General features: G+C 35.1%; 1 protein-coding gene and 1 pseudogene across 2 annotated transcripts in view; one reads left to right on the top strand and one right to left on the bottom strand.

Annotated features, from left to right (window-relative positions):
• The window catches only part of LOC148951852 (uncharacterized), a 144,932-nt gene extending 122,725 nt beyond the window's left edge, over nt 1-22,207 (top strand). For both annotated transcript variants that reach the window (XM_089089361.1, XM_089089362.1), the window contains exons 4-5: nt 8,784-8,954; nt 21,193-22,207. In XM_089089361.1, coding sequence (XP_088945487.1) covers nt 8,784-8,954; nt 21,193-21,309 — 288 coding nt within the window. In that variant the 3' untranslated portion in view covers nt 21,310-22,207. The remainder of the gene's footprint in view (nt 1-8,783; nt 8,955-21,192) is intronic.
• On the bottom strand, nt 11,235-16,244 carry LOC148951853 (uncharacterized; annotated as a pseudogene).
• Nucleotides 22,208-22,972: the final 765 nt, after the last annotated feature.

Genomic DNA, 22,972 nt, shown 5'->3' with positions numbered 1-22,972 from the left:
ATGAATATTTGTAATACCCCCAGTATGGATAGGAGAGGTCCACTCTTCCTCAACTTTTTTTGAAGGTTCTAGAAATGCATACATGCATTACAAAAATTAATATGACTGGGTCTCTATCTCCACCCCAAATCCCCCCCCCCCCAAAATTTACGAAAACAAGCTTTAACATGATTATTAGTAGAATATGTATTATGAGTATGACAAGGTACATACCCCCATTTAAAATAATTGTTTTCTGGTTTTGAACCACAAATGGATAGACATGGTTTCTTAATGAACATAACTGGGCCCCATACCGCCCCATTGAAAAAACGTCACGAAAAAGAACGTCTCGAAGTTGAAAAAACCTCACATATAACCTTATGAACTAAAAACTAAATTTAAAAGGAGTATCCTATTAATACGTCAGACCACATTCATTGAATTTATGTTCAAAATATGCTGTATGTGTTTGCAGCCATGCCATTTAGATTTTTTATAATTGCTTAATGTTTGTTTTTGAAAAGTTAAATACGTTTGAATCAAATTATTGTTGATAGGATGTGACGGTTTGCTTACTTTATTTTGTATGAAAATTTAATTACTTTTGATCGAATAGTTATTATTGACATAATTAGATGGTTTACTTAATATCTTCTGTAATTACCGGCTTGATGGAGAGTCAGTTGAAAAAATTATAATTGGGCCACAAAAGAGATAACTTTGCTAGGCTCTCAAGACAGATTGTTTAGAATCTTAGTAGTACGCCCATTATGGATACGACAGGTCCACCCTTCCTCATTTTTTTTGTGAAGGTTCGAGACATGAATACATGTATTATCATAATTAATATAACTGGGTCTTTATCTCCCCCAAATCCCTCCAAATTTTTAACCCAAGCCATAAAATCATTATTAGTAGAATATGTATTATGAATAGAATATGTAATATGTATTCGACAGGTTCCATACCCCAATTAAAGTATTTTTTCTGGTTGTGAATAATAAACGAATAGACACGGAATCGTAATGAATATGACTAAACCCCATAACCCCTACCCCCTCATTAACAAAACATCACAAAAAGGTCTCGAAGTTAAAAAAAGACACGAAGAAAAAAACATCTCAAAGTTAAAAAACAATGTCTAAAAGAAGAAAAAAATGTTTTGGATTACACGGTCAATTTTTCTGGCCTTGAGTGTGGATATAAAACTTGATGCAGAGTTAGTTTTAAAAAAATATAATTGGGTTTCAAGACAGAAGACTTTGCCAGGCTCTCTTGACAGATTGCCAGGCATATTAGTAGTACACCCATCATTGATGTGACAAGTCCACCCTTCCTCAATTTTACTGTGAACGTTCTAGAAATGAATACAAACTTTATCATAATTAAGATGACTGGGCCTATATCTCCCCCCAAATCCCCCTCCCCAATTTTTTAACCCAAGCCTTAACATGATTATTAGTAGATTATGTATTATGAGTATGACAAGGTCTGTACCCCCATTTAAAAAATTTTTCTTGTTGTGAACAAGAAATGGATAGACAAAGTATCGTGATGAATATGACTGGACCCCATTACCCCCTTCCCCCAATATATATCACAGAAAAGGTCACAGTTAAAACAAAACATCTCGAAGAAAAAAACGTCTCAAAAAAGAAAAAGACGACACGAATAAAAAAAGTCTCGAAGTAAAAAAACGTTTCATAGCTAAAACAAAAACGCTGCGAAGAAAAAATGTCTCAAAGTTAAAACAAAACGTCTCGAAGTTAAAAAAAGGCACGAAGTTACAAGAAAACTTTTCGAAGTTAAACAACAAAGTCTCAAAGAAAATAAACGTCATAAATAAAAACAATATCTCGAAGTAAAAAAACATCGCAAAGAAAAAATCTTCTCTAAGTAAAAAAAACGTCTCAAAGTAAGAAAAAATTTCTCGAAGTTAAAACAAAAATGTCACGAAAAAATAAAAATGTCCCGAAGAAAAAATATCATTTCGAAGTTAAAACAAAACATCTTGAAGATAAAAAAACTCACGAAAAAAAAGAAAGTCTCGAAGTTAAAAATGCCTCGGAGTAAAAAAAACATCTCGAAGTAAAAAACATCTCAAAGTTAAAACAAAAACGTCACAAAGAAAAAACATTTGATCTAAACAAGTTTAGACAAAATGTCTCAAAGTTAAAAAAACGTCATGAAGAAAAAAACATCTTGAAGTTAAAAACAAAACCTCATATAAAAAAAATGTCACAAAGAAAAAAAAGATTCTTATGCGGCTGCTTCCCCCCCCGTGGTACTCTGGTTGGTCATTGACAGTACTTAGTGTATCATATTTTTTCGAACATTATTATTTGTACATTGGAAGGATAAACAACTACATTTTTTTTAAGACGATATAATATTTGAAGAAAGTATGTGCACATTATTATTTTATCCTTGCGTTGAATGGTGACAAGGATAGATATTTGTACTATGAGACAAGCATTAACAGAGAACATATTGGAAATGTATGCATGCGTTGTCATGACAGTGAGAGATTAAATTCCTTTGGATTATCAAAACAATTCAACATTGCTGATGGTGGATATGCGAGACTGACATTTCCAGAGAAGCTAGTGCTCAATGATAATGCAAGTCTGAAACTAATAGTTGACGACGACGGCCCACTTCTTTCTTATGGTTCTGGTAACAGATTACTCTTTGATAGATCATATCGTCATCTTTCCAGTATTAGCATCCAAACGAAAGCAAAGGTGGAAAGTTTGGCATGCTGCTGCACTAGTGTAATAATGCATATCATGTCTATGTGCCAAAACAGCAAACTATGTAAACATAGTGTGGTAATAGACAGCGAAATTGAAAGCAAAATAAAATAAAATTAGCACATAATATTACCAAGAAAATTAAAGACAATTCAACGAAAAGCAAAGCATCAGTGACCGTTTAGAGTCAAGATAAACCATGATGAATTGTTTTTGGAGTGGATTCGACACGTTTAAATTTTTTATTATGATATTAATAACATGTAGTATTGTATGTGCCATTATTTCAATAAAAATATCTCATTGAATTATTTTGTTAAGCTTCCAATATTTTTAGGGTACGCCAGCAACTCCATCATTTAGAATATCTATTCAAAAGTCAGAGATGCAAGAACAGGAATTTTGAGACAGAGACAAAGACACTACACAATAGTAGTGTCTCTGTCTATTTATTTCTGTTCTTGCATCTCTGAAGTTCAAATAGATTATCTAAATGATGGATTTGTTGGTGTACCCTAAAAATATTGGAAACATAACAAAGTAATTCAATAAAACATTTGTATTGGAAAAATGGCATGTACAACGCAACATGTTATTAATATCATAATAAAAAATTTGAACGCTTCGAATCCACTCCAAAAATAATTTATTATGTTTTATCTTGACTCTTAACGTTCATTGATGCTTTACAAATAATACCTTAACTCCAAAAAGTTACATATTTCCTTCACCTCTTCCTGAACTGTTTTCAGTTCTGTAGCACTTTCATTATAGTGCTTAATCACTCGTTCTTGAAACCTCTTTTGGTTCATATGATGTAATGTAGAACCCCACAATCTTCTATCATGTTCATACATATGGTATTTTACTTCCCAATGGTAACAGTCAATTTCTTTACCGTATTCATCTAGAAATAAGAATACTACTTCAAAAATAATAACGCAAGATAATATTTCAACCAAATAAATTCCGTATCGAATAGTCCAATCATATTGTAGTCTTTTCTACTTGATCCTAAGCATCATGAATTCAAAAACTCTTGAACTAATGATATTACAATAATTTGTTCAAACATTTTACCTAAATTCCCTAGGCTAGAGGCATCAATTGTCGGACTAACTTGCCAGCCAATCAGAAGCACGTAACTGCGTTTTTCCAAGCACTTTGCTTTGCACGAGGTTAAAAATACTTGTTTCGTTATAGCTAAGTTGGTAGTTCACTGATCTCAACAACATCCAAGTGCCTTAGGGTTAAATCATTGCACAACTAACATTCAATGTCAGAGAAATCGATTGTTCAAGAGCTCATTGACTCCGATAGTTACTGAGCTGGGTTTTGTCCTGGATATGGAGGAGTCGTAAAACCCTCTGAATTTATTGAAGGGAGGAGTCATAAAACCCCGTGGAATTCATTGTGGGGAGGAGTCATAAAACTCTCAGTATCTATTGCATGCAAATGAAGCGTGTAAATTTTTACGCAGCTTAGCTTGCAAAGTATTACATGTCTTTCTTTGTGTTTTTTTCTTTGTGACGTTTTTTTTTAACTTTGAGATGTTTTTTAACTTCGAGGCGGTTTTTGTGATAACTTCGCGAAGTTTTTTCTTCGAGCTGTTTTTTTTATTTCGAGACATTTCTTTTTCATCGTGACGTTTTGTTTTAACTTTGAGACCTTTTTTTACCACGAGACGTTTTTTTTAACTACGATACGTTGTTTTTTTGTGACGTTTTTGTCTTCGAGACGTTGTTTTTTAACTTCATGACGTTTTTTTTCATTATTTTTTTTTTAGCTTCGAGACGTTTTATTTTTTTCTTTGAGATGTTTTTTTCTTCGTGACATTTTTCTGTTTTAACTTTGAGATTTTTTTTTACTTCGAGACATTTTCTTACTCCAAAACGTTTTTTTAACTTCGAGACGTTTTGTCTTCGTGATTTTTTTTAAACTTCAAGATGTTTTGCTTTAACTTCGAGATATTTTTTTTCGAGACATTTTTAATTCTTTTTGACCTTTTCGTTTCAACTTCGAGACGTTTTTTCTTACTTCAAGACGTTCTTTTACTTCGAGACAGTTTTTTCTTCGCAAGGTTTTTTTTAAATCCGAGACGTTGTTTTTTGTTTGTGACGTATTTTTACCATCTGAATTCATTGTAGAAAGGAGTCATAAAACTCCTTAGAATTCATTGTGGGGAGGAGTCATAAGACTCTCAGTAGCTATCGCATGCAAATGAAGCATGGAAACTGTTACGCAGCTTAGCTTGTAAAGTATTACATGTTTGTTAATATCATTAGAAGAAATGGAATTTTTAACTACAAGATTTTTTCTTTGTAAAGTTTTCTAACTTCGAGACGTTTTTTCTTTGAGCTTTTTTTTTCTTCGTGACGTTTCTATTGCTTCGTGACGTTTGTGTTTTAGCTTTGAGACATTTTTTTACCTGGAGATGTTTTTTAACTTCGAAACATGGTTTCTTTTGTTTTCTGACGTTTTCTCCGTTATGTTAATTTTCAACTTCAAGAGTTTTTTTTCTTCATGATATTTTTTTTAATTCGAGACGTTTTTGTTTTGACTTCGAGAGTTTTCTTAATCCAAAACGTTTTTTAACTTCGAGAAATTTTTTCTTCGTAATTTTTTTAAACTTCAAGATGTTTTGTTTTAACTTCGAGATATTTTTTCTTCGAGACATTTTTATTTCTTTTTGACCTTTTCGTTTCAACTTCGAGACGTTTTTTCTTACTTCAAGACGTTTTTTAACTTCGAGACGAATTTTTCTTTGCGAGGTTTTTTTAACTCCGAGACGTTGTTTTTTGTTTGTGACGTATTTTTACCATCTGAATTCATTGCAGAAAGGAGTCATAAAACTCCGTAGAATTCATTGTGGGGAGGAGTCATAAGACTCTCAGTATCTATCGCCTGCAAATGAAGCATGGAAACTGTTACGCAGCTTAGCTTGTAAAGTATTGCATGTTTGTTAATATCATTAGAAGGAAATGGAATTTTTAACTACAAGATTTTTTCTTTGTGAAGTTTTCTAACTTCGAGACGTTTTTTCTTAGAGCTTTTTTTTCTTCGTGACGTTTCTATTGCTTCGTGACGTTTGTGTTTTAGCTTTGAGACATTTTTTTACCTGAAGATGTTTTTTAACTTCGAAACATGGTTTCTTTTGTCTGTGAAGTTTTTCTCCGTTATGTTAATTTTCAACTTCAAGAGTTTTTTTTCTTCATGATATTTTTTTTTACTTCGAGACGTTTTTGTTTTAACTTCGAGATATTTTTTCTTATTGACGTTTTTTGTTTTAACTTTGAGACTTATTTTTTACTTCGAGATGTTTTTTTTTACTCCGAGACGTTTTTTTAACTTCAAGACGTTTTTTCGTTAGGTTTTTTAGCTTCTAGATGTTTTTTTCTTCAAGACCTTTTTTATTTCTTTGACACGTTTTGTTTTAACTTCGAGACATTTTTTCTTCCTTCGAGACGTTTTTTTACTTCGACACAATTTCTTCTTCTTAAAAAATGTGGGGGAATTTTGTCGGAGATATAGACCCAGTCATATTAATTAAAATAATGCTTAAATTCATTTTTAAAACGTTCACAAAAAAAATTGAGGAAGGACAGACCTGTTGTATTCATAATGGGTGTCCTACTAATATTCATGACAATCTGTCTTGAGATCCTAGCAAAGTTGTATGTCTTATAGCCGAATTATAACTTTTTTTAAAACTAACTCTCCATCAAGCCGGTAATTACCGCAGATATTAAGCAAAATATTACATCCCATTAAATGTAATTAGCTATTTGATTCAAAAATATTTAACTTTTCAAAAAAAAACATTACGTAATTAAAACAAATCTAAACGACCTGGCTGCAAACACATACAAAATAGTGTCAATATAAATTCAATGAATGTGGTCGGACGCATTAATAGGATACTTTCATTTAGTCGTTAAGTCATAAGGTAATTTGTGAGGTTTTCTTAATTTCGAGATGTTTTTTTTTCGTGACATTTTGTTTAAATGGGGGTGGAGTATGGGGCCCAATCATAGTCATTACGATACCATGTATATGCTTATATCGACCATTGCCAGAAAAATATTTTAAATGGGGGTATGGGCCCTGTCTTACTCATATCACATATTATAGGAGATATACTGCAATGGCTAGGTATGAAATATTTGGGCGGATTTGACGGAGGATATAAACCCAGTCATATTAATTATGATAATGGATGTATTTCTTTCTAGAACATTCACAGAAAAATTAAGGAAGGGCGGACCTGTCATATCCGTAATAGATGTACTACTAATATTCATGACAATCTGTCTTGAGAACCTAGCGTAGTTGTCTGTCTTCTAGCCCAATTATATTTTTTTAAACCGTTATTATGAGAGTTAAAACACTATAAAAGATAAAACAGTTAAAAGAAACGGATTTTCCAAGTAAAAAAAATAAACCAATAATGAACATAATATGTACTCAAAATAAAACCAATATTCTAATCAAACTCAGTCATTGCGAAACTAACTCTCAAGGCCAGATATTTTGATTGTGTAATCCAAAATATCACACCCAATCTCAGGTAAAGACCACACCCAATCGAATATAATTAGGCAACAAGCAAATCCAAAAGACCACACGCAATTGGAAATAATGATTCTAACTGTCTTTGAAAGGCGTAGAGAAGCGAGGGCCTTAGGGATTGGTCTTGATGGATCACATTGATCCTCAAGAGTGCCTTGGAGAGGTGCCAAGGAACGTAAGGCAAGCAAAGTCTTACCTAACAATCTACTCTTAACTTAACCTTGACATGATCTTTGAAGCTAAATTTCAGCTGGTGGGAGGGGGGCAAACTGGACTTTGATGGGTCTTTCCCACCGATTCCACTGCCCCACAACAAATTACGCCCATGGTGCCAGACGTTTTTAAGTTGTATTTTCCTAATCTTTATTTACTTCGTTCTAACTCTGGTTACCCTTCTACTACCAAAAACTTCACAGGCGCATCTGAAGATTTTTTCTTTCAAAATTGAACTTTGGATTTTCATAATTTTCAAAGATAATCATTGTTTTGCCAGTTTCCGCTTAACCAATTCAAACAATCAATTTTCGTCTTCATTATTCTTGGCAATTTGAACACAGGAAGAAAATCTCGTTCATATTTTTTCTGCCATTTCAACAGTTTGTAAGTGATTTTAACAAAATCCTAAGGCACTATTCCTTCTAAAATCAGGCATCTTTCTTCTCAGTCGTATGATTATGGATATGTTTTTCCATAATTTCATCACCGGAATGAAATTCTAGGATAAGTTTATGTTATCTTTGCCAAAAGGACGTGTGCTGGGTTGAGAATTCTTTGTCCAGAGGGCATGGTTTTGATCGTTGACGAGTTAAGTTATTTGGTTTGGGATGGGGTTGAGTGGTAGGACTGTACAAGCTCGTCCGAAGTCGACCCTGCTATAAGTGGGTACCTGGAGAAATCTGGGGAAGGTAAGCAGAAAGGGTGTGCGAAAGCACAGGATGACTGGCCCCCAGCCCCCAATCGCACTTCCTGGCTGAACGGCCATGAAACAGAGATCAGCACCGCTGGCTTGGACCTTAAGTGTCTAGTGCCGTCATACTTACTTTTACTTTACTTACTATCTTTGCATAGCTGAGTGGTTAGCCGTCCTAGCCGAGTGTTTAGTACCCTAGATTTGATATTCTTTGTCCATGAGGTCAGGGTTTCGAGTCCTTGCGTTGCTAATTATTTGGTATGGATTTGGCTCTCTGCCGTGACTCTGTAAGCTTAGCCAGAGTCAATCAAGCTCAGAATGAGTACCTGGAGAAATCTAATTATGGTAAACTAGAAAGGAGTGCGAAAGCACCGGATAGCTGGCCCCCAGCCACCCATTACACTGCCTGGCTGAAGGTCTATGAAATGTATTTCAGCCCCGTCAGTAGGGAATGTTGAGTCCTGTGTGTATTTTTTACCTTTATCTTCTGATACCTTAATTTTTCTATGTTGTCATATATCTCTTTTTCAGTTTAAGTAGTAATGAAAAAGAAAATTCTATGCTTTTAGGGTCGTATTCCACCACCAGTTTCTGTGCTTTCACCAACAAGAAATTCAGATCCAACTCCAATGTTGCCAGGGCTTTCATCAAAGCCATCAAATTTTGACATCTATTCGCTGCGTAAACTTCGTCCACACTTGGAACCGGATATTTTTGCTAGTATTATTTCGCAAGAAATTGTGAGTACTTCTTTATGTCTTTGAGAGGAAATAAACAGAAGCCAAAGCTTTCTAAAAAGATGAAAGAATAAACAGCAACAGCAGGAACGACATTAAGCTTTAAATTGAACAATTAGGCTTTGAATCAACATTAAAGCTTAATGAGATTAACCTTAAAATAGAGTAATGCTCTCATAGAAAGCGTCAAACTTAAAACCATCAGACATGACCATTAATAAGAAGGAGCTACCAGTTTTTTACAACCCCGCTGTTAACGCTAGAATATTACCTGCAATACACTGAAAGCAACACGAATTCTCAATTGCTTTTTTTTTTAATTCTATCCTTACTAGCCCCTTTTTTATAATGCTACCAAAAAAATCAAATAGCGATATTGCAAACCTGTTTCATTTTCGACTAAGGGTGAATCAGGCTTTAACAATAAAAGCTGGGTTGAGGGGTCTAAAGCTAAAATGGATAGAAGCAAAGACAGTTAGTTGACGGGACTTTGATTTACTAGAAGTAAATGAAAGGTATACTACTAAGATCTTGTATGGGGTCTTACAGAATTAGGGTTGCAGCGGTAGCAGGCAACCTAGTAAGAGACGATTACGTCCCATAGTAAAAAAATACATTAGCCCATAACTCATAACAAAGATGTCAGATCAAACTACAAAGTGCACCATTAGAACCACATTGTTCGATACCCCCATTAAGGAATCTTACGCTCTTTTTTCCTATATTTTGCATCAACAGCATTTCTTCGTTCCTTTCTTCTTCTTCAAAGATAATTAGGCACTGGAATATCATAGAAAGCGGTTTAGTGACTGATTTTACACGAAATTACCATATCTAGTGCATTTTGTAATTAAAAAAAATATTTAAAATAAAATCAATATTTTTGCCAAAAAATGCATTTTCAATAAAATACGATGAATGACTTCATAACCTTAGGTTGTAACCGTATAAGACGAAAAAGGTAAAACCTATATTATTATTTCAAATAAGGGCGTTTTGACTGAGTGTATAAATTGGATAATAAAAGGCTTTTAAAGCTACCAACAACTTCTTTGCCTTAGAAAGCATATAGAACAGAATATTTCATAAATAAGATATACAGTTTTGGCAATTAGGACAAAACATTTGATTTTGGTTAAAAGGTATTATAGTTTTCTGTATTTAGCCAAGCATTACGCTTAATTCTCATTTATACACAAAACTTTATGATGGACTGTTATGCAGATATAGGGAGGTCGCGACAAGGGCCTTGTTACCTATTTAAAAGTTAGATGGGAGAAACTGAACCTAAACTAGTAATAATCAAGTGATAAAATGTATTTTCTAATATCTGGGATGGGGGGTAACGTTTTGTCCTAATTGCCAAAACTGTATTTTTTATTTATGAAATATTCTCTTCTATATGGTTTCTAAGGCAAAGAAGTTGTTGGTAGCTTTAACAACCTTTTATTATCCAATTTATGCACCCAAGTCGAAATATAGACTTGGCCCGAAAGCTCTGTCACTGGCTTGAAGACGAAGGCAAACACCAAGTGCGATGAAGTGCTGGAGATGACGCTTAATTGAACTTTCCTATGTGTTCTAGGTAGTGAAAAAGATGTTATATATATCATTACCTGAAGTAAAAAAATAACAATTTGATGCTGCGCTGTGCAGCATCAAATCATGTAATCATGTAGATTGTGTGGAAATATAAAGGAAAATATCCCTTCTTTCTAGGGAGAAAAATAGGTAAAAATCAGACCTAACCACAGGGAATGTAAGTGAAATTTGATATAAAAATTGGGAAAATTGAAATCGAAAAGTGGGAGTACTGGTTCTATTCAACTTAAAAATAAAACTCTTGACTACAAAAAATGTAAGAAATAGCATTTGGGAAACTGCATTCGAAATGATTTAATCTCATTTCATAAAGACGATACTTTTTTGTCAACATATGAAGAACTGTGTATATTGCAATTGCATCTGTCTGGTTTTTATGCAAAGTAAGATAAAATTAACAAACAAGAGAGTAGTGAAGAATTATGGTATTCAAAGTAATATTTGGCAGGGAAAGTCACTGGTGATATATCGCTAGGGGTGGCACCGTGATTGGGTGATTTTCGGGGAACCATTTTTTCGGGTTGACGCATAGATTTTCGGGGAAATATCTGAAAATTCGGGGATAGTGCAAACCCTGTTTGATTTCTAATCAGCAAAATCGAAATACTAGACCACACGAGAAAGAAAAGCTCCGACTTTGCGGTTGACGCAATAAAGAATTGCCGCGAAATTAATTCAATGTCAGGGGAACGCCGCCGCTCCTGCCGGTGGTGACGCACTTTTCATAACAGACTGTTGAGAAAGAGCAGCCTTCGTCAATGAAAACTGAAACTAAAAAAAAAACAAGTTTTGATTACAATATATGCATCAACAAAATCTATTGTTCCTCCTGATTCTTAGTATGTAAAATGTGTTAGTTTTAAGATTGTTCATTAAAATCTATTACAACACGAAAACTGTAGCACTATAAAACACTATATTAATTTTAAGATTTTTCATCAAAACTTATTAGCATACGAAAAAAAAGGATTGTGATCTTAATGTAAATTACCCAGTGGACTTCAGTATGTATTTTCAAATAAGCCCCAGGACTGTTTCTGTTTTTCAGAAAAACAGAAACGGAAAAAATAGATAAAAAAAAAGAAAACAGAAACAGAAACAAGTCCGTAAAAACAGGTGACCTGTTTCTGCTTTCTTTTTTTTGCCAAAACTGAAAACAGCAGTTTAAAAAAAGGCTGTTTTAACAGCAATTTTTTGTTTGCGCTGTTCTTCCTCTTTTTTAGGATGATGCATCCTGTCATCTATGCTTGGCAAGATTATACGCTGCAATTCCCAGGATAGCGTACACAAATTGTCTAGAAACCATCCCAAATCCACTAATTCATCTTTTTTTAATCGACCACATGCACATACAATACTACCCTTACTGCGCAAGCGATTCTAAAACCTGTTAGAGGACCTAGATACAACACAATTTTGTTCTTGCCATCTCAAGATGCTGAACAACAGAGTATAAAATGGAAGGAACAAACTCTGTTCAAATACAAAAGCTTTGAATAAAAAGGAACACAAACTTAAATTGAAACTTTGAACTTGTCACTTAGAAAGATTCTTGATTCGAGGCTTCTGTCAGTTGTAATTGCACATTGCTTGCACACAAAGTAGCAAGCTCCACTAAATGCCTGCTCACTGGGTAAACTCATGGCAGGGACCACGAGATGATCGAGAGCACATGCTGTGAGCTCTGGGATGTGGTTTTGACTCCAGAAGTCGAATCGATCAGCTACCAATATGAACGAAAAGTCTGGCAAGCACCACAGCAGAACGTTGAAAAAATAATTTAAACTGGTGCTACTGATCTCAATTTACAAAAAGGGGACTAACTGTAAACATAATTTTTCAAATGAGCTCTATATCGCTCTCTACGACCATTCAGTGACCCGCTAATGTTTAGGAGAATAAAAGAAGAAGAAAAAAATAAATAAAAAGGAGACACACCAGGAATATTCATGCTAAAATATGATTACCTTTGGTTTTTGGGGTGGGACTATAAACCTTCGGTTAGGGATATTCGACCTTGGCAATTTCAATAGGGTACTTTTTATTTCGATCCAATGCCATTTTTGAGAGGTTTCGGGCTTTTTTTGAGAATAAAAGAAACTTGTATTTGTTTTTAAGATTTACATCAGAGTTTAAAGTGGGTAATAGTTGGCATTCCCGAGCCAGCATCAAACAATATTCTTGCATAGAATATTTTTTTCTAAAAACACATTTAAAAAAATTGCAGTTACTATGGGCTGAGATTTGCTCTGCTGCAGCTACTGTTGCATCCATGATGTCTAAAATTTGTTGAATATGAATACTGATATATCACTTGACCCATCTTTTTTTACTGATTTGTAATATAAAGCTCTTTCTACTTCTTTGCAAACTGCCCAGCCTTACTTACTTTGTTCCAAGATCTAAGTTAACGGTACTGTAAGTTTCCTACTCTGATTTGGACCAACTTTAAAGTAAATATTGAGCTCCAGGTTCTCCATCTCTTAAGGATATCTTGGAGTTAGACTAGAGTTGTTTCTTATCCGACAAAGCATTAGTTACAACAGCTGGCTAGATAAATAAAAATTTAATTACCGATTGACCGTTTCATCGACACTCCATAAGATAGATAAAATTCTCTCCTCATAAGCTTTGAATGTGATTTCCGTATTCTGGCCTGTAGTAGAATCTGATCTTTGGACAGAGGGTATTAGTCTTGTTTTGCTTAGAAACTGAGAAAATCAGTCATCAAATTTATTCAGACTCTGGTTCTTTCGGATTTATGTTCTCAGCTAAGGGTACGAGCTCACATGAGCTGCTAATTAAACTTTTGATTGACTGTCTGGCCACCAATCTCTCCACCAAAGTCATTCTTTCATAGGGAAATGGATACAAGTAAGCTCTACATTGGTAGTACTTGAAATTAAATTTAGGGTAGTGAATTAAGTACTTCTTCAACTGATCCAACTGGACCAATAGCTGATCCTTGAGGCAATTTTTGAGCTGGTTTGGCGACCTCTTCTCGCAGAATCTTAGCAACCCCTTCACCAGCCTGTACGCTTTGCTCGATATTGTTTAGGTATATCCACTAGCAATTCTAGTTGTCTCCTGAAAAGAGCACAAACAACTAGATGTGTTCTGAAGGATAAACTCTACCTTGTAAGACAGTTCATGACATATTTCCTTAAAATGAGCGATCAAACGGCTTTTTATAATGTTCCAGTGCCCCACTACCTTCTGAGGAAACAAAAGGGAAAAAGATGCTGTCACTGCAGAATATTGTGCTTGCAACCACTTTCCTCGTTTTTCAAGCCAATGGATTTTCCTCGTTGTTCAAGCCAAAGGACTGTAAATCCCTTATAGGGGTTGCTGAAAGGGTGCTTCTAATAGTATACTTTGTGTTTCGATCTGACGTCATTTTTAGGACTTGTTGCCTGTTTTATTTCTTAGTATAGGGTGTGATCATCTCTTACTAGGTTGTTAACTATAGCTCCAACCATGATACTAGCTACCGCTGTAGCCATAAGGAGCTATACCTATCCCTTGTGTAAAAAAAGATAGGAGTAAACTTACACATTTAGATGATGATTTATGATAATATTTCAGTTATTACGGGCTGGACTTAGTTCTTTACTATAAATTTTTCAAGTCAACAGATTTTCCTTGCTGTTCAAGCCAGGGGACTGTAAGCTTTTCTTATGGGGGTTTCAAAGAAGGCGGTTCTTATGGCGTGCTTCGTGTTTCGATCTGATACTACTTTAGAAGCTATGGACTAATGTGCTTTTAATATGCGAATTGATCGTCTCTACTTGGTTTCTAGCCACCGCTGCAACCCTGATTCATTGGAAATTTCACTGTACTTTAGTTACTATGAGCTAGAGTTTGCTCTCTAATATGAAAACTTTTCATAAACATCAGCTGTCTTAAAGAGAATTTTAATATGGAAATCGAATATTTTCTATAATCCCAATATTACACTCACGAAATATTTCTCAATTTATCAAGATCAGCATGCATTCTTGCCATCTTCTTGGACTTTTTTTTGATATTTTAGGATTCTATCTCCATTTTATCGGTAGGGCTGTCTTCTAAAAACAGATATTTGAATTGCTCGGCTCAGATACTTTTGTCGGTTTATCTTTTTTTTACTTGTTTCACTTACAATAATAAAATTTCTATATGTATTTTCATTGTAATGTTTTACTAATAAAATGCCCCGACTAATAGCTAAGAGCTACTACACAAATAAACTTCTTTTCAAATGTTCAGGTGTTTTTCTAGTTTAAATTAAGACATTAGTATTGCTGCTAAGACACCATAAATTATTTGTAGTTTACAGAATAACTTTAGAGGTTCTGAAGTGAAAAGAAATTTTTCAGTTCTAGTTCAGTTCAACTATTAACAATGATAAAAATGCAATCCTATTTTGATCTTCGTATGCAATATGTAAGGTTAATAATATTCGTCACCCCAATGCTATTCGAAAATGATGTTTTTTGTAAAAAATTGATTTTATTTTAATAATTATTGTTTTTTAATTACAGAAAGCACTAGATATAGTAGTTGTATTTAAAATGAGCCATTAAACCGTTCTCAGTGATGTTCCAGTGCCTCGCTGGCTGCAGAGAAAAAACAACGGAATAAAGATGACTTCGATATAGAATTCGTGGTTTCAACCACTTTTCTTATTTTCGGGCTAATGGATTTCGCTTGTTGTTCAAGTTTGCTTTGTAGGGTTTTGGATAAGGCAGTTTTAATAGTGTACTTTTTGTTTTGATCTGACCTTATTTCTTAGGAGACGTGATCGTCGCTTACTAGGCTGCTAGCTACTGCTACAGCCCGGATCACTGTTAAAACACTTTTTTCTTGAGAGAAAATTCTAGGACTTTGATTCATATCTATAGCCTTACAAAAACATGTGGCAATAACCTTAATGGCTTCGTTTTCCTCATAATTGAAAAACAGCTTTTTCTTCGTTGTTCATTTGTAAGCCTGTATAAATATTTGTATTACTGCTACATAAACTGCAATTATTCCTTTCCAAAATAATATACGAATTTTCTAAGAAGTATATCTTAGGAAAGATATATTCTAAGTATATTCTAAATATATCTTTGAATATTGCTTAAATAAAAACTTTACAACCATACCTTACCTTAGACCTTAGTTCCTCCAGGGCCAGGTGTGGCGCCTAGGGTGTCTACAAAGCCTCACCAAACGCCTCGGAGCGGAGCTGTGGCAGTGACGTCCTCCCAGTGTGGTCAAAGTGATAGTTCTGCTGTCCTCAAGTCCCGGTCATACTGTCGTCTCAAGGTGTGTTTCGGTCGACCTCTTCTACGCCTCCCCTTTGGGCGCCACACTGGCTAATCATGATAAAACATAAAATCGCGAAGAAAACGAGAACAATTAACATTTTTATTAGTTTTATTCTGCACTGACGACAGTCAAGCGGAGGTCTTGACCAAAATATTTGCATAATTTTTCAATTTTTTCACTGCCTGTTAATTGTCCTCTTTTTCTTCGCGATTATATGTTTTATTCGTCTAAGGCTCTTCGAAGCCGGTCCCCAGGCATTCGATGGGCGTGACCAAGGTAGGTTCACCTCCTTTGCTTCAGGAGATCGGTAATAAGAGACTTACCAGGTCGTTGACGAACTTCTGCATTCGTAACCTTCTCCTGCCACGGTGTGTTCAGGAGTCTTCTAAGGCGCATATTCTCAAACGCTTGGACACACCTTTTCAGCTGAAAATTTAGTTTCTAGCACTCGCTAGCGTAAAGGAGAATGGACATCACGTTGCTGTTTAGAAGACGTAGCTTTAAGCGTAGTGAGTATTTACTACTACGCCAAACTGGTTTCAGTTTTTTGAAAGCTGAAGTTGCTTGTCCTATTCTCCTTTTTATTTCACTCATGATTTCACCATCATGTTCAATCCAACTCCCGAGATATTTGAATTCCTGGACTTGTTAAATATCCTTATCCTTGCATCTCAGGATCAGCGGTGTGTTAGATGTCGCCATACTTTTTGACTTATAAACGTTTACGGTCAGTCCCACTTTATCGACCTTATCAGTTATGGTGTCGAGTAGCAGCTGCAGTTGTTGTTTCGCTTCTTCTAGGAGGACTACGTCATATGCGAAGTCGAGATCAGAGATTTGCCTGCTGCTAATCTTTACTACACAACCTGATGACTGCCATAGAACGTAGTCCATTATGATTACAAACAGAAACGGAGATAGAACGCATCCCTGTTTAATACCAGACATTATCCTAAAGAACCGTGTCTCCCCGTTTTCGATTTGAACACAGCAATCCCTGCGTTCATAAAGAGCTATTATCATTTTGACTAGTTTCTCAGGTACTCCATATTACTTTAAAATCTTCCAAAAAATATCTCGGTTAATAGAATCAAACCATTTTTTAAAATCGATGATCAGTAAGTAGAGCTTTGTGTTCCATTCTCTAGACTCCTCCACCATTAGTCTGATGATGAAAATTACCTCAGAACAGGATCTACCAGGCTGGAATCCATGCTGCTCTTCCCTAAGGTGCGAGTCAAGGGCTGCTCTGAGGCGATGCCGTATAACTGTGGCTAATAATTTACTAGGAATTGACGTTAGATTGATACCTCTCCAATTGCCCCATATTAGGGCATCTCCCTTCTTTAAAAGTCTAACTAGAATTCCCCTATTCCAGTCAACTGGAATGTTCTTGCTGTTCCAGATACTCACTAGAAGGGTGGTCCATATAGCTAAAACAGGCTCGAAGGGATATCCTTAGCATTTCTGCTGTAATTCCATCGACTCCTGGTGCACGCCAATTTTTCAGATTTTTCGTAGCTATTATTACTTCTTCGGTGCTGGGAGGGTCAGCACTTGCGTGAATTTGTAAAAACGGTGTTTCAGGTACTATTTCTCGGTCGTCAGGTCGGGATCTATTCAAGATTTTCTCGAAATGTGACGCCTATCTCTCATCAACTTTCTGGGGGTCAGATATTAGCTCTCTACTCTCATGTTTTATTAGAGACGACCGGTTTGCTTTCTTACCAACTACGTCATTTGTCAAACGATATACCATTTTCGAGTCCCCATTTCGGCAGCTTCTTCAGTAAGTGCCGCTTTCTCCTCAATAGTTTTTCTCTTCTCTCTTCTTGCAATTCTCTTGACAGCTTTATTTTCATCATTATAGCGGAGCTGTAACTGTTCTTTTTGATCAGGGCTCGATGAACTCAGGATAGCTGTGTCAGTTTCCTTTCGTTTCCTTATGTATTCTCAGGTGTTATCAGATATCCAATCTTCTTTCTTTCTGATCTGGAATCCTATGATTATCTTAGCCACCTCATGGTACGTTTTCTTGATTGAGGCCCAGATTCATTCCACATCTGTGACATCGTCAAGTGTATTAGGCTTCGAATCTGTTTTGCAGAGATATGCAGAAACCTCTGCGTATATTCCGATCCTTCAACTTGTCGCTGTCAAATTGTTTGGAAACCTTCTTGGCTTTCTGTTTCTGAGCTTTTAGCTTAACTCGCACTTCAGCTACCACAAGGATGTAATCTGAATTCACGTCCGCTCCTCAAAAACCACGTACATCAAGCAGGCTGCTTCTCCAGCGTCTTGATATCAGGAAGTGATCGATTTGATTTCTCGTTCAACCATCTAGGGACATCCATGTGCATTTATGAATTGTCTTGTGCTCGAACGAAGTCTCACCTATTATTAAATCGTTACTCAGTGCTTAGTCCACAAGAAGTGCACCATTTTGTTTACTTCTCCTATGCCATAACAGCCTAACACCTGTGGACAGTACTGGTGGTCCACACCAACTTTGGCATTTAGGTCACCAACGACATACATTGTATCGTGACTCAGGACATCCATAGTAAATGCCTGCAGTATGTTGTAGAAAGTTTCATTTTCGTCATCATCAGCTTCATTTGTTGGTGCATAATATGCGATTATAGTCAGTTTTGTGCGGTTGGAGACAAAGTGAACTGTCATTAAACTTTCATTGACTGGGTTCTAGCTCGCCATTATATTGTGTGCGCTTGGTGACATCATAACTCCGACACCAGCCCGGTGCATCGAGGAGTCTCCGCTATAGGCCATACTGTATCCATCACCAAACTTCTCTAAACAATTTCCAGTCCATCTTATTTCGCTGAGAATCAGTATATCAATCAGATACTTTCTCATCTCTTTAATAATTTCTTCTGTTTTCGAAATTTGGCTCATGGCACTCACATTCCAATAACCCATCTTCAATGTTTCTTTCGCAGTCCAAAATCGAGTTCGGTGGCAAGTACGGGTCGTTATCCGAGAGGAGGTTGTATCTGAGGCAGTTGTAGACGTTTCAGTTGGAAGGCTTTTTCCCTCGAGAATTTCACCTCAAGATCCTGGGTGCGGGTCGCAAGCCCACAGCCCATTCCTCCTCACTTTATCCAGGCTTGGGACTGGCTACTGAGCGCACCAAAGTGTACACAATAGGTGGAGTTAAACCATATATATTTTGAAAATTAGGAAAAATCTGGAATCCAATTCTGTATAAAAAAAACTCCTCTCTATAAATTTATGCAGTTGTTTGTGCGAGGTAATCTGAATTTATGTTGGATGGTTGCTAACATCAGAAAAATAAAAACAACCAAAAATCTAGCTTTTCCACAGAATTAAAGATTCTATTTAAGAAAGGGATTGTCTTTTCCGGTTTTCTTTTAAGCTTCTTTATAAGGCACATCTCGTATGCGCTCTACGGCATTGAAGACGCGTTTCCTAATCGTTTTTATTGAAAAAAAGTCTTCAGTACCGTAAACTGTTGCAGAAGGTGCTTTCTCATGGTAGACAAAGTAAAAGCTATATCAATCGGAATACTAGTATTTACTTACCATTGAACATCAAATATTTGATCACCAAGTGATCAAATAATATTGCAATTAGGGAGAAAATTTGAAAGTTGAACACTTTGACGTTTGGACACTTTGCTGTCCAGTATCTCTAGAGGGCCAAATTTTGGATTAAGGTTCCTTTTTAAACATCCGATTGCCTATAAAGCGAAAAGGGGTAAATATAAAAACTGTTTTTAGTACTAAAAGTAATGTAAAACCAAGGATACTTCTCTTCCCAATCACCTTGAGGATTGGGGTACACATCATAGCTGTGTACAAGTTTTTTTTAAACAAGCTAGCAAAGATATAAATCACTTGGCAATGAATCGAGACATTATGGTGGGTTGTCAAAAATGCACCACAATCTCCAGTTTTGGATGCGCAGCAAATTTGCGCATCATTTTCAAATTTGGATTTGCATCAAATTTGCGCATCATTTGCAAATTTGGATGCACAGCATATTTGGATGCGCAGCAACTTCTCAAGAAAGCCAAAAAATTCAGCCATGTGTTAAACCATAAAGTTTCAAGTAAAAGTTCAACTAAATATATTCATACTTGTTTTGGGTGACTTAGAGGGGCATCGTTTGTGGAATTTGTAAAGCTGGGAACAGAAATTACTGTAGATTCATATTGTCAAACTTTCCAACGTCAAAGGAGCGCTACTAACACCAGGAATTATTCTACCTATAACAATTCCCATCTTTACAGTTTTCATGCAACCTAACGGCTGCTTGAACAACTTAACGGGTCATGTTCGAACACCACCATCAAATATTGACTTAGAGCCGAATTATTTCCATCTTTTCCCTGTATTGAAAAAGTGGTGTAAGGAGTAGAATTAGGCAGTGCCTCCAAACTAACAAGGAGCTAAAAAACCGTCCAGAGAAATTATGCATAGGGGGTATTACAAAGCCTTTTCACAGATATGACAAACACATTAATTATCAAAATGATTATACTGAGGAGTAACATAGATTTTACATTACTTCTGGTAATAAAATGTTTTTACGGTACAATAGTTTTTTTGAATGTTTTTAATTATGGATGAATTATGTGTAATGTTTGTAATGTTTTAGATTTAATTACTTGGTTAAAAAAAAGGAGAGAGAAAAGAAGCAAAGAACTGTAATCCTATTCCAGCAATTGAGATAAATGAGCACTTGAACGGGGTCTTGGCCTTACTCATCTATCCAATTACCTAGGAAAAAACAGTATAACTGAACCGTCAACCAAATCGAAATGTCCAAATGCATGCAATTTCTTTATTAATAAATGAAAGCCGTTGTAAATTTACAAGCAAAAGCACTTTAAATCTAACGAAATATTTCCAAGTAGTTACATTCCATTAGGGCTCATTAGAGGAATACCACCTGCCTAAATGGATGTCGACCCTTTAGTTTCCTTACCCGGCAGGGTGGAGCGTCTACCATAAAGCTCTTTTATGGTATCCCTATGTTAGGGAAAACTTGTGAAACACATACATACTAGTAAAATTATTCAAAAAAAAGACACTATATAAAAATAGTAGGAAGAATTGTTAATCCCAAAGATTTTTCGGGGCAGTGGCCCAAAGGCTTCCTCCAAAGCTTTTGCCTATTAACCACAACAAAAACGGTTGAATTGTTAGGGGAGCTTCCCATTTTGTCCATTTTTCCTATATATACCACAATTATAGATAACAAACATTGGAAATTTTTAAAAACATAGATTCAATATATTGTTAGTCAAAAGTCGACATCTGTTCTTCTTATTGCAATTACTGGTTGTTTTTTTTTTCAGGCAGTCCAAACGAAGGCAAAATCTAAGCCCAAGAGAAAGAAGGGATACAACAATTCTAGCTTTGAACTTGAAAATATTGGGAAGGAGAGCTCATCCAAAGCTACGACAAGATTCTAATAGCATAATAAATTTTAAAGGGAGAATTTCCAGCAGGTGCTTTCTTTGTAATAAGCTTTATCCTATTTTGATTGTTAGTACTTGTAGTTTAGGTTAAATCCAACCATTCTAATGTATATATTAGCATTGCTTCTTGTTGGTGACATGGAAAACAGCTGAATTTTTCTATTTTTATAGGTTTAGGATAGGTCAAAGTAATTTCCTGTTCGGTAATTTTTCAGCTGTCCGAATACAGAACATAATATGTAATGTTTTTCTCACAACATTGAATTGAGTTTCTACAAACGATTAAGTACAAAATTCATCCGTTAAAAAGTATATCAAATTTGATATAAACTCAAGTGTAGTAAATTAAATATAAATTATAAATCAAATATGGATTTAAAGAGGATATTTTTCGCAAGTATTCCTAGGTAATTGGATCTATCCCATTTTGATCTAGAGGTTATTTTATATGCAGCCATTCTAATTATACTAACACTGTTTATTTGTTATTGCTATTTTTTGTATGCTTACTTGTCTCAGACTGAGACCTGCTAAATTTCAAGAGACTTCGGGGGAATCAGAGTTGCTTCCTGTTAACTAATATATTGATTGTTTGATTTTAGGATACAGTATATATATTTTTTTTTCTCATAAGGTTGAATTGAGTCCCCACGCAAGATTATGGGATTGAGAAAAAACTATCTGTTAGGCATAAATGGTTCTACAGACAAACCTGGACAAAGAAGCAAACTTAAAAGTAAATTGCACAAAGACAGAGAGTGATGGACAAAATATGACTTAATAATAGAAAGAAGGGTGCAATTTAATAAGAAAAGTGACTATTTTACAGTTAAGGAAAAAACCCTTAATTACATTCTTTTATATTTTTATAAACAAAAGAGTCTGTAGCGTTTCTTGCCTAAGTGATGTTAGACTGAAGCTGTTTGACACTTTTTTCTTTGTTTAATTTATTTTGTAAGACTGATTATCGTTGTTTCACCGACATCACCATCTTTGCGTTCCCACCTCCTGTGATAGGTTTGGCAAAATCCAATTCTTGGATCAATTTTTTTTGCCATGTCGAATGTAAAAAAAAACGTATATGCTGTAAAACTGTTTTCTCTGTTCCCAAGTAGTGTATGTGTTGTTTTGCATTCATTATAAATTGAGTAGTTTATATAAATTTATATAAATTTTATATATCGAGTAATTTATATAAAAATAAATATAAATTTAATAATTATGCATTTTGGTAATTATCCCATTTTATCTAAAAGGGGGCTAGAAAGGGGGTCGCCAAGAATTAGACTATAATTTGTATTGATATTCTCTTGAAAAGTAAATTTCTTCCTACATGCGAGGCATATACGCAAAGGCGACTATTGGTTTATTGTACTTCCAAATCTTTATTGTATTGGAATTGTTTAACTTTGAAAAACTCATCATGTCAGTGTTGTTCCAAATTCTTTTTTTAAAATAAACAATACATTTATGTAATGAACTACGTGTATGAATTAGCTTTATTAGGAAGTTGAATGGATTTGAAAGTTGGTGTATTCTAATTAAGAATTGCTTATTTCAAATACGAGTAAAGAGTGATGTTACAAATTAAAACGAACAGAACTATCCTGAATTGTTGCTGTTTAAACAATCATTTTATTAACCAGTGCTGTTAAAC

Source organism: Artemia sp. Qi Xiang Cuo, chromosome 5 (genome assembly GCF_049724085.1).
Source record: "Artemia sp. Qi Xiang Cuo chromosome 5, ASM4972408v1, whole genome shotgun sequence".
Classification (NCBI taxonomy): domain Eukaryota; kingdom Metazoa; phylum Arthropoda; class Branchiopoda; order Anostraca; family Artemiidae; genus Artemia; species Artemia sp. Qi Xiang Cuo.
The sequence above is the reverse complement of the archived record's forward strand: the minus strand, read 5'-3'. Positions and strand labels throughout refer to the sequence as shown.